General features: G+C 42.2%; 1 protein-coding gene across 5 annotated transcripts in view; it reads left to right on the top strand.

Moving 5' to 3' along the window:
• Positions 1-12,528, top strand: part of ACSL3 (acyl-CoA synthetase long chain family member 3) — a 79,293-nt gene that overhangs the window by 51,334 nt on the left and 15,431 nt on the right. For 4 of the 5 annotated variants that reach the window (XM_040450882.1, XM_040450879.1, XM_040450881.1 and 1 more), the window contains 7 exons: positions 1,832-2,009; positions 3,474-3,583; positions 4,824-4,962; positions 7,164-7,314; positions 8,566-8,689; positions 8,918-8,989; positions 11,236-11,375. In XM_040450882.1, the coding sequence (XP_040306816.1) occupies positions 1,832-2,009; positions 3,474-3,583; positions 4,824-4,962; positions 7,164-7,314; positions 8,566-8,689; positions 8,918-8,989; positions 11,236-11,375 (914 nt within the window). Of the gene's footprint in view, positions 1-719; positions 781-1,831; positions 2,010-3,473; positions 3,584-4,823; positions 4,963-7,163; positions 7,315-8,565; positions 8,690-8,917; positions 8,990-11,235; positions 11,376-12,528 lie in introns of all 5 variants that reach the window. The other variant, XM_040450883.1, reaches the window with a different exon arrangement.

The raw sequence follows: 12,528 nt of genomic DNA, 5'->3' as shown, positions 1-12,528 counted from the left end.
ACCAAGGACACAGATGTATGTAGGCTGTTAAACTTGGTGGTAGGAAGAAAAGGTCACTCCTGTTGCATTTCTAATTTCTCAGTGATCTATGAGATCGTACCATCAGCTGGAAGTGGAGAAGCGAGGGAGAGAGGGTGGGGCAGAGGATATTTGAGTGGAGAGAAGGTTTCAAGTAGCCATTTCAGAGGGAGTGAAAATGAATACAGCAGGGAAGCATAATAGGACTGCTGGGTCTATGATCCTGGATAGAATGAGGTTGGGTGTTCTTTTTAGCAGTGTGGGCAGGGAGTAAATAAATGAATTTAATCTCAGGTTTGAGCTAACCATAGGGACAAAGTTAGAATTGGAAATTTTTTCCAGTAAAAGACAAAATTGCAGGGTGGGTAGGGGCCTTTAAATGGAATCTTGATGGGAAAGATAGAAGATTCAGTGGTTTCAAGAATTTAGTGAAATTCAGTACGGTTACACTTCAGTTAAATTTGTGATTTGATTTCTTTGCCATATGTTGGCCCCATTATATGGATTTAAATACTTGGATTATACAGACAATACCTTTCAGAACACACACATTCTCTGAAACTTACAAAGCTCATCATTTAGATTCTGGAATCTAAGAGGTAGCTCATGCTTATTATCTTTGGAGTATAAAATTCTTAATAATTGTAATCCAGTTTGTGCACATTTTGGCCAAATTCTCATCTGTCTTCTCACCCCCACAGAGCTCCTTTTGAAGTCATTGGAGCTCCCCGTGCTGAGCATTTCATGGGGGTGCAGAGCAAGGTGAGAGTTTGGAACCACTAAAGTTAAATAAGTATTTTAAATCCAGTTGCCTTAACCATCAAAATTAAGAATTTATTTCTTAAGTACATTATGGAATAGGACACTAGAGGGCAGTATTTACCCCCCCTTTTTTTCCTTTTTGTATCTTCGCCCAGCCTCTTATTTCTAGAACTGTCTTAAATGTATGCATTTTTGAAAATGAATGTGGTTAGATGGTTTTAAGGTATGTGAGAGATGTATTAGTGAAATAGCCATGTTTGGGAACTATATGTATATATTTGTAGTGTGAGGAGGTTTTTATCCAATCTGTAGGTAATTGGGGATTTATGGTATGATACAAGTTGGAGAAAATTCCTAAAGAAAAATGTTAGCCAGTTCTAAAAGAGGATTATTACTAACGTAGACTTAATGTTACCTGTACTTATGGTAAACACAGATAAAACGTTGAAAGCCCAGTGGTGCCAGTTGGTACTTAAGGCTTAGATGAATAATGTAACTAGTCCTGGTTGGATACAGCAATTCAAATTGAACAGCCATAAATATGTCTTATTACCTTGGGTCTGTCCAGTTTCTGTTTGTGAATCATATTGTATCATTTGATATTAAAATCTGGGAATTTATAAATAGAAGGAAAGGAAAATATTGGTACCCTTAGTACTTGATATTAGGCTAAATTTTAAGCTAACATCTATATTGTTTAAGTTAATGATCTATAAGTGAATTAATAATGTAGGATCCTTTGGTCAAAAAATTGATCTTTAAAATCCTGTCAAACTCTGAAGATTTTTGAAAATACCCCCCCCCCCCCCCGCCATTACAGTGAAGGATTTAGCATGCGATTTGTCATAGAAAATGTCACAAAATAGCTAATTTTCAAAACAGGTTTTTTTCACTTGAAACTCACTGCCTAACTTTTGTTAGAAAGAAATAGTTAAATTACATGCAGACGTAACTCTGGTTTGTCCTAGAACTTGGAGCAACTCTTGGCTTCTTTCTAGAAAACAATATTTTGGTTACATTAAAAGGTATTTATATGTTTTTTGTTTATCAGGTTATTCTCGGACACTATAATTGGCTCTCCTATGAAGATGTCTTCGTTAGAGCTCTTAATTTTGGAAATGGCTTACAGATGTTGGGTCAGAAACCAAAGACCAACATCGCCATCTTCTGTGAAACCAGGGCCGAATGGATGATTGCTGCACAGGCGTGCTTTATGTATAATTTTCAGCGTACGTAGGCTTTCTGATCTTCTGGAAGAGCAGACTTGAGTTACTGGGGGACAGAGGATATTGTTTGTTTATAAATATTTCATTCTTAAGAAATTAAAATCCGGAAGTTAATTTCACCTTGTATCTAATCAGGGGAGAATTCTGTTACAACTTCGAGTTGTGGGTCTACTTTGGAAAAGGAATCAAGTGTGGAACAGTTGGGGGGCCGGTGTGGTAAGGGGACTGGAACGTATGACTGCGGGGCTCAGGGCCTAGCGAGTGAGGCCTACGCCTGTGGGTCAGGGAAGGCTCTGCCGGTCCTCTCAGGAGCTCTCTTGTGAAGTTAGTGTCACTTTGTTGTGCCATTTCTGTTAGCAGTGACAGGTGACATCAGTACTCGAACCCAACTGCAAGTTCAATGATAGGGAGTTTTTATATTGTAGTAATTCAAGTGGCAACCCTGAGGCCCCAGCCCGTGAGGTCGTCCCGGGAGCTTAGCTCAGAGGCCTTGGTGCCAAAACGTGACGTGACGTCTGGACGTTGACTTACCTTTCAGATGAAACAGAAAAGATGACGCTTTTATCAGGTTTCCTGCTGTAAATATTTTTTTTTAAAAACTGACATACCCTTTGGCTTTCATAGGTTCGGGTTTACGGTATGCTTCTTTTGAGAAGCTTTAAAATAATTAGCTTTGAAAGTCACTTTAAGTCTAGCTTCTGTCAGTTAGGCAGAAAGCAAATAAAAGCCCACAGGATCATCATTAAATGTCAGCGTTTCTAGAATGTTTTTCTTTAGTTTTCTACTTTAGAGTAAGCAGTACTGCCATTTGTTCATGTTAACATATCACACCATCAACCCGGTACTCAGTGCATCTTACTGGTATATTTTCTTTTTTCTTATTTTCATACCAAGTAGTTAACTAAGGCTTTGACGTTTTAGGAGTCAAATATAATCCCTTCCATTGAGGCATCCCAGAGCAACATCTGTAGGTGAAACAAAACTTAAAAAAAATTTTTTTTAAATTATATTTGAGAGAGACAGACAGAGAGGGAGGGAGAGAGATACCAAGCAGGGCAGGGGCAGGAAGAGAGGGAGACACAGAATCCGAAGCAGGCTCCAGGCTCTGAGCTGTCAGCATAGAGCCCCACGCGCGGCTCGAACCCACGAACCGTGAGATCATGACCTGAGCCGAAGTCAGATGCTCAACTGACTGAGCCACCCAGGCACCCCTCAAATTTTTTTTGTTTTAAAATATTGGAAATCTTGGGGGAGCAATTAGGTAGGAAAGTGTGAGTGAGTGGGCATGTTTATTAGTATATTGAAATAATTTAGAAAATCGTAGCACAGTTATATAATAAGCCATGGATTGTTAAATTTAGGGCTCAGTATACCACTATGATTCATGACCACTTTCGGAGACTTTGTTTATATTTGGTACTTCCATGAAATGTTCAAACACTTGACTTGCCCTTCTTTTCTCTGTAGTTGTTACATTGTATGCTACTCTAGGAGGTCCGGCTATTGTTCATGGATTGAATGAAACAGAGGTGACCAACATCATTACCAGTAAAGAACTCTTGCAAACAAAGTTGAAGGTGAGGACTGCAGTTATTTTGTAACTGTCCGAAACCTGAGAATTTTCAGTGTCTTGGGCTCTAATGCTGATGCTATTATGACCTTTCAAATCCTGAATATCTTCGTAAACTTTTAGGAACATCATACTTTATTCCTTTCCTTTAGAAAAGAAAAAGTAGATTTTGCCTGTATTTATGTATAAGTAGTGCATAGAGTTTCAGAGTGATTGGTAAGTATAATATATATGCCCGTGTCTAAGGGGAAGGGGTCATAACTTTCATTGTGTCCGCTTGTGTTCTAGTCTATTTTCAGTAAATTTCAAATTTTGAAGGGTTGTTTCTAAACTAGTAACTCGTTTTATATCGGAAGCATTGGGTCATTATGAGGTTTTAGAATTTTTTTAAGGAAAAAGACTTTATGAAACTATAGGAGAAAAGGGGTTTAAGTCTCTAGATGACTTTCTGTGAAAACAATAATATCTGCCTTTTTTTTTTTAAGTTTATTTATTTATTTTGAGAGAGAGAGAGAGAGAGAGAGAGAGAGAGAGAGAGAGAGAGAGAAGATCCCAAGCAGGCTCCATGCTGTCAGCACAGAGCCCGATGTGGGGCTCAGTCTTCTGACCCCGAGATCATGACCTGAACCCATGTCAAGAGTCAGACAGTTAACTGACGCCCCTGGCGATTTTTTAAAAAAGTTTGTTTACTTATTTTGAAAGAGAAAGAGAAAACCAGTGGGGGAGGGGCAGAGTGAGAAGGGGACAGAGGATCTGAAGCCGGCTCTGAGCCCGATGTGGGGCTCAACCTCACGAACCGAACCGTGAGATCATGACCTGTGCCCTGAAGTCAGATGCTTAACCACCTGAGCCACCCAGGCGCCCTTTTTATATGCAGGTTTGTAAGTGAATCCCCCCATCTTTGTTAGCCTCTTGAAAACATGCTGGGCGGTGGCTGCTCCATTGTTCCGGCGGCCTGTGTTTACACGCCTATTTTGTAAGGAAGTGACTTTGTTGATTAGGATTGTACCAAAGAACAGGGTACACAGTAAGTCTAATGCCATAAAATAGCAATGTAAATTTCCGACCGGTATTTCTCCATCTGAAGGAAGTGGTATTCATGCCGGTGCACCCCCTCACCCTTTGTGGGAGGCAAGAAATGGATAATTCTGTGACTGCGGTAAACTACTTTTCTCGTGTCCTGGACTGGCTCTAAGCTGTTCGCTGACGAACAGTGAAGAACGTGAGGCACGCTTGTGTTTTTCCAGGATATAGTTTCTTTAGTCCCATGCCTGCGGCACATCATCACTGTGGACGGGAAGCCACCGACCTGGTCCGAATTCCCCAAGGGCGTCATCGTGCACACCATGGCCGCGGTGCAGGCCCTCGGAGCCAAGGCGACCGCAGGTACGGCACACCCCGCCAGGTCCCTCCCGGGGTTCTGCAGCGGCTGTGCTCTCCGGAGTCGTTCCAGACCCTGAAGTCAGGTCAGGGACAAACCCGCTTCCTAAACCGTCACTTTGGGAAGTACGGCCACTCTACATCTACTGTCTTCTGCCCTTTGAAGAAAGGTTTCAGGAAGAACCCACACATTAATTTATTCGTATTCTAAAAAGTAGTACCTATTTGAGATTAGTTGGAAAGACTTTCATGTTCTACAGGTTTCCCGTTTCTTTTTTCTGATAGTTTTGAGTGGTTTGAAGTTAGTTTCGTAAATAGTGGCGTCAAACCAGTGCTATGTGAATTATGTGTAAGTATGAGCAGATGGCTGGAGTGGCTAATCCTGGATTCCCCGCTTTCATTCCCGGCTCAGACTCTCCCTCTTCCTTGCAGAGGGAATGTCTTCTCATCCTCTAGCTGGAACACGTGGGCATGGTGATGCTGGAGGTTCCCACTCTCAGTGTCAGAAAGTGTTAGTGTATTGGGATTTGGGAATATCACAGAAGCTGCTACGATGCCGGGACTGGATTTCCTTTGTAGCTGGAAACATAGTGCTTGTTTAGATGTAAGCACTCAGCTGTGGAATGGGAATAGGGCTGTGCTAACATTAGTGTTGGGCATATGGAATTTTCAGTGCTAGTGGGACATTCAGTGTAGCACTTTTTTTAAATATTTTTGAGAGAGAGAGACAGAGTGGGAGCAGGGAGGGGGCAGAGAGAGGGAGAGACACAGAATCCGAAGCAGGCTCCAGGCTCTGAGCTGTCAGCACAGAGCCCATCGCGAGGCTTGAACTCACAGACCACGAGATCATGACCTGAGCCGAAGTCGGATGCTTAACCTACTGAGCCACCCGGGCGCCCCTCAGTGTCGATCTTTAGTGGGGGTATGGCATATACTCTGGAGCTAAGTTTGGAGTTAAGAGATTCAGAGGCCAGAAGCACTTAGGTTTTAATTGTAGCTGTGGAAGTAGGTGAGGTCACCCACAGAGAGTGGTGCCTCTGAAAGCAGCGGAGCGTTGGTCAGAGAAGAGGGAAGAAACCATGCTGTGTGGTTCCCGGAATCCAAGCGAGAGGAGCCCATCAGTGAGGCAGGAGTCGTCAGCGGGAGTCAGGTGACACTGGGACTGCAGGAGGACCGCCTCAGAGCAGTTCGTAGGACGCGGTGGTGGTGGAGGACGGTGCCTGGGATGAAGGGCTGAGTGGCAGGCTAGGAAGGTGGGACTGGAACGAAGACCGTTGTCATGAGATCTGTCTGCGCATGTTGGAGAGGAAGGGTTCACTGGTGAACACGTTTAAAATCGCTTCCCCCCCACTTACTGAAGAGGTCCACCTGTCGGGGGCTTCCAGGGTTAACCCAGGCAGTGCCATCCGTGACCCACTTCTCGTTGTCTTTCTGCTGTCTGCTGGACGTTGGCTGCTGTCCTTAGCGTGTGCCCAAGGAGGACACGGTCTCTTAGTCCAGGACTCGGACTGTAGCCAAGTCAGCTTGGCTTCACCATGTGAGGCCGAGAACATTGTTTAGCAACCACCCTTATTTCTTAGTTGAATTGCTGGAATAGCCTTTTGTGTCCCTACTGCCTTTCGTACCTTTCTCAAGTTGGGTAGCCCCGTAGCAGCCACAGGTGATGACGAACTGCTGTTTGAAACAGCATTGTTTTCTACCCCGGAGTGAAATCCAAAGTCTTGAGTGAGGCCTTGAAGGCTTTGCATGATATGGTCCTGGCTGTGACTTCAGCTTCCTTTCCTGCTGTTTTTCCTCGTACTCACTGGTCTTTACATATGCCAATCACATTGCTACCTCAGGGCCTTCGCTCTTGCCTATTTTCTGCTTGAAACATTCTTCTCCCAATTCCAGGGTTTCCATGGCTCCCTTCCTCACTGTATTCAAGTCTTTACTAAAATGCCAACTTGACAGGAAAGTTTTTCTTGACTTTTCCATCTAAATTGCTTCTCCTTTCATCTCACCTAGTCTTGCTGTGTTTTTCTTTATAGCTCTTATGACATTATAGACTTATGATTTGTTTATATTTTATATTTCCTTTATGTGAGGGGACTTGATCTGTTTTGCTGACCTAGTTGTTGAATCGAGTTAACAAACATGATTATGGAAAAAATTGGTTAATATGGCTAAATTTCTCAGAAGTGTGTGTTTTTTTTCCTCCAATGCAGAAAACAAACCTCATAGCAAACCAGGGCCCTTAGATATTGCAGTAATCATGTATACAAGTGGATCCACAGGACTTCCAAAGGGAGTCATGATCTCCCACAGCAACATTATTGCTGGTATAACTGGGATGGCGGAAAGGATTCCAAGGCTGGGGTAAGTCATAGTAAATGTGGTTGTACCTGTTGTTAAATTAACATTTGTGTCGTTTAGCAGTATATGGTAGTAGTAGTTCTTTTAGTCTCTCAGAGTCTGTTCACAGTTGGCATTTCCTTCAAAAAAAAAAAGGCAGGGCACTTAAATTAATTACAAAACAGTTACAATTGTGAGGTTTAAAATACAGTTTTACATACAATATCATTGTTAATATTTACTTTTCACTTTAAAAGTGTAAATTTTAACTGACTCAAATCCCTTCATGTGAATTATCTTAATCCGTTGATAGTATTGCCACTAGAGTCATTTTTATACCTAAACAGGTGTGATTCAGGTGGACAGATAACTTCATAGATTCCAGGAAATGTTTATTGAGCTTCATTCAGCCTCCGATTTTTCTTCTTAAGAGCAATTCCAGCACTAACGGGCAGGGTGGGCGTGTGCCGTGGGAAGAGACTGGCGGAGGAGCCCAGATGGGACCATGAGGGCTTGTTTGGCAGTGGGCGAACGACTGATCTGGTGTGTGGTCATGGCTGGATGTTTCTGATGCCCTTGCGCACAGAAATTACCCTCATGCCAGTTACTGTGGAATTGAATTTAGGGATGGAGAGAGAAGTTTCTCTTATGAATGGATCCCTTTTAGAAAGAATTCAGAGCAGCAGTTCTCTGGGTTAGTCTTAGTTTGCCCTTCATATTTTTGGAGGTGGGGGCACTTCTTGAAATAGATACACATACGTACATGTTTTCTTGTGCATGGTAGAATTTATTATTTGTAAATAACTCTCAAAACAGGAGTCTCTTCTGTAAAACTCCTGGCCAACAGTTGTGGATTCTGTTTGAACTCTTCCGTTTGGGAGCCCACCAGCTTTAAAGACCATTTCCTTTTCGGATGATTTCCCCTGCCCTTCGAGAGAACCCTTCTTTTGGCCCCCAGCCTTCATTTCTTCTCTCCTAGCATGTGGCTCCTGCAGCACTCCTAATTAGTGAGTGCCTTCAAGCAGGACCGGAGACGAGCCTCCTCCTTAGTGTCTGCCTCCTGGGGTTTAGGCTGAGCTGTGGTTCTCCCCCTCTGCACCCCCGCCCTCCCTGTACACCCCGCACACCCCCAGCGTGTGTGTGTCGCCCCCCTCCCCCACGTGTACACACGCACACACTCTCATTCTCCCTTTCTCCCCACACGGGCTCCCTTTTGCAGTCGCTTCCTGCAGAGCTGGCCTCTGAAGGTTGCTTTTATATCCCCTTGTCTTTCAGAGAGGAAGATGTTTACATTGGATATCTGCCTCTGGCCCACGTGTTAGAATTAAGTGCCGAGCTTGTGTGTCTTTCTCACGGATGCCGCATCGGCTACTCTTCACCACAGACGTTAGCAGATCAGGTAAATTAAATGTCAGTGCCTTTAGATACTAACAAATTTCTTGAACACATTTCCCCCCATCCTTGTGACAGTATGTTGCAAAGGTGACAGTTAATCAGTTAAACACTTGCCTTTTAAGTTCTTTTTACAATGAATGAGTTAAAATGGTGAATTTATAATAATTGACTTTTTGTTCTGAGAATTCCACTGTAAGGATCACTTTATAGAGATCGCTTTTTCTTTCTGTAGTCTTCAAAAATAAAGAAAGGAAGCAAAGGGGACACAACCATGTTGAAACCAACACTGATGGCGGCTGTTCCGGTAAGAATTGACCGTTAATCAACATTGAGCACTGAATAAGCGTCCTCTGCTACAGAATGTAAATGCTAGCGGGAAAGACAATGTTGACGAGGCAGTTTCTGTGCGACTCATTACTTCTTGATTATTTACGTCGCCTTATGCGCTACAGGATTTATTCAGTCTTTTTTTTTTTTTTAGCTTTATTCATTTATTTAAATTTACTAAACACTCAACTTAGTTTCAGCTTCCCTATTATATTATCAGCTCCTTTTCCTAAATAAGCTTCTTACTCAGATCATTTCATGATATGTTTGCTATGAGTAGAAACCTGAAGCCCAGTGGGAGATAGGGGGGAAGGTGTGATATCCTTCTCTTCAAAGCCAATTGTGTCATTGCCTTCCTGTGACAGGAGGTCTGGCCTAGTCACTGGAAAAAGGGACAAAGAAGTTGGTGCAACTTTGAATTAATTACCTGAGAAGCGCTTTGCATCCCAATATACCAGGCACGGGGAGGGGTCTGGGAATGAGAGGAGTAGAAATGGGTAGCAAGGAATTTTCTGTCTCCTTAATGTAAGATTTATGTGGCTTCTGATTTTGTCTCAAAGTGTTGGGATTGTTCCAAACACTTGAGTGCTCCCAGCCGGCAAAGTTAACGTAGTTACCACGGTATAAATGACCAGTAGTTTGATAGTCTCTAGAGGTGAGGAGTTTCCTCGGTGTAGTATTTTACTTTTTAGTTCATGTATTAGTTCATATAAAATTAAATATAATTTAAAACTGTAGAGGAAAAGCCATTTCAAGTCATTACAGTATACTGCATAGTGATAGGCCTAGCGAGCAAAATGCAGTGCAGAGAAGGAAAATTTCCTGCGTGTAGCGTCAAAAGACCATCAACTGGGACGCCTGGGTGGCGCAGTTGGGTAAGCGTCTGACTCTTGGTTTCGGCTCAGGTCATGATCTCACGGTTCACAGGGAGAGCCCTGTGTCGGGCTCTGCATTCACAGCACAGAGCCTGCTTGGGATTCTCTCCCTATCTTTCTCTGCCCCTCCCCTCTCCTCTCTCTTTCTAATAAATAAACTTAAAAAAAAAAAAAAGGGACCATCAACCAACCAAAATAACCCTATGGTCCCCCTTTTTTAAAAAATTTTTTAGCTTTTATTTATTTTTGAGAGAGCGTACAAGTGAGGGAGGGGCAGAGCGAGGGGGAGACACAGAATCTGAAGCAGGCTCCAGGCTCTGAGCCATCAGCACAGAGCCTGACGCAGGATTCGAACCCACGAATCGTAGGATCATGACCTGAGCTGAAGTTGGACACTTAACTGACTTGAGCCAGCCAGGCACCCCAACCCTATGATCCTTTTATCAGCAAAGTGAGGCTGTATTTTTATAAGTTAAGGTATGAGAATTTAAGAAACCATTTCATATAGCTGTTCATTTATTTAGTTCGTTTATTTTCTAAAATAAGACAGTTGCTTATTTTATTTATTTATTAAAAAAAATTTTTTTTAATGTTTATTTATTTTTGAGAGAGACAGAGACAGAATGCGAGTGGGCTAGGGGCACAGAGAGAGGGAGATGCAGAATCCAAAGCAAGCTCCAGGCTCCGAGCTGTCAACACAGAGCCTGACGCGGGGCTCGAACTCATAAGCTGTGAGATCGTGACCTGAGCCGAAGTCGGACACTCAACCGACTGGGCCACCCAGGTGCCCTGACAGTTGCTTATTTTATAAGCAAGGCAATATAAAAATCAGTAATGATAACATTACTGCCCTAAGGCTTTTCTTTTTTCTTTTAACTACTCCTATGAGCATCTAGGTATATTTGTGCTATGAAAAATTATTTTTATAGAAACCTAGTTTTAAACTAGTTGTGGCTCTATTTTAAAAGTTTGTTCCTCTTAGAATATAGTTCTTTTTTTATTTTTTTTTTAAATTTTTTTTTTTTCAACGTTTATTTATTTTTGGGACAGAGAGAGACAGAGCATGAACGGGGGAGGGGCAGAGAGAGAGAGGGAGACACAGAATCGGAAACAGGCTCCAGGCTCTGAGCCATCAGCCCAGAGCCTGACGCGGGGCTCGAACTCCCGGACCGTGAGATCGTGACCTGGCTGAAGTCAGACGCTTAACCGACTGCGCCACCCAGGCGCCCCAGAATATAGTTTTTAAAATGCCTCAGTACTGATAGAAATATTTATCTGTTGTGAAGATGTAATATATAAGACACCTGATAGCATTATTGATTATATTAACTCATTTTTATATATCTAGGAAATCATGGATCGGATCTACAAAAATGTCATGAATAAAGTGAATGAAATGAGTAGTTTCCAGCGCAATCTGTTTATTCTGGCCTATAATTACAAAATGGAGCAGATTTCAAAAGGGCATGGCACCCCTCTGTGTGACAGGTCAGTAGACTCCCACTCTCTTTGGTAACTTATCATTTTTTCTTATTACTAGCCCAGTTAATTGAGATAGTTGTAAGAAATTTGTTTTAAAAAGTCAAAGGGACTATAAAACACCATCTTGCATAAGAATATGAGCAATTAAAAATATTGCAATATTATTTGAAAAAATGTTTCATTTACAGTTTTCCTGCGTTTAATAGCATGCTTCTGCAGCGTCTGGGAGGCTCAGTCACTTTAGCATCTGACTCTTGAGTTTGGCTCAGGTCATGATCTCTTGGTTCAGGAGATCGAGCCCTGTGTCCAGCTCTGCTCTGGCTGTGGAGCCTGCTTGGGATTCTCTCTCTTCCTCTGTCCTCTCTCTGTCTCTGTCCCTCTCTCTCTGCCTCTGTCCCTCTCTCTCTGCCTCTCCCCCATTCTCCCTCCCTCCCTCCCTCCCTCCCTCCCTCCACACACCCCTCCCCCTGCCTCTCCCCCATTCTCTCTCTCTCTCAAAGTAAATAAACTTAAAAAAAATGTGTGCTTTTATTTTTTGTTGACACATTATGTGGTATGTGATTTTAGTTGAGAAATATTTTCTCTTTGCTTTTAAATTTATTTCAATATGAATATAAAATGGCAACCAAATATGAGTAAATGTTTTGTGTTGAAAGTGTTAAATGACAGGTTTTACCACCAGCCTTATTATTTGTTACTTTGTTTTTGTAGTGCTAATAGATTTAAATAGATTTAATTGTAAATAATTTAGAAATTAGAACACAAAGGATGACATTTAACTTTTTAAAATCTATTTATTTTTTATTTTTATTTGAGAGAGAGAGAGAGAGAGAGCAAGCAGTGGAGGAGAGAGAGAGAGAGAGAGAGAGAGAGAGAGAGAGAGAGAGAGAGAATCTTTTGCAGGCCCAACACTCAGAGTGGAGCCTGTTATGGGACTTGATCCCATGACCCTGGGATCATGAACTGAGCTGAAATCAAGAGTCAGACGTTTAACCGACTGAGCCACCCATGCGCCCCAACATTTAATTTGTTTTTATGAGAATATTAATATAGTTTTCAGATACTCCACCTTATTTAAAACTTTGGCTTTTTTTCCTGCCTTATTTTAGCTTTTTTCTTAGTGGGATATATAACCTACTTTGTAAAGCCTGTTAACATA

The sequence above is a fragment of the Herpailurus yagouaroundi genome, unplaced genomic scaffold (genome assembly GCF_014898765.1).
Source record: "Herpailurus yagouaroundi ecotype Mexico unplaced genomic scaffold, PumYag 202, whole genome shotgun sequence".
NCBI lineage: Eukaryota > Metazoa > Chordata > Mammalia > Carnivora > Felidae > Herpailurus > Herpailurus yagouaroundi.
The sequence above is the reverse complement of the archived record's forward strand: the minus strand, read 5'-3'. Positions and strand labels throughout refer to the sequence as shown.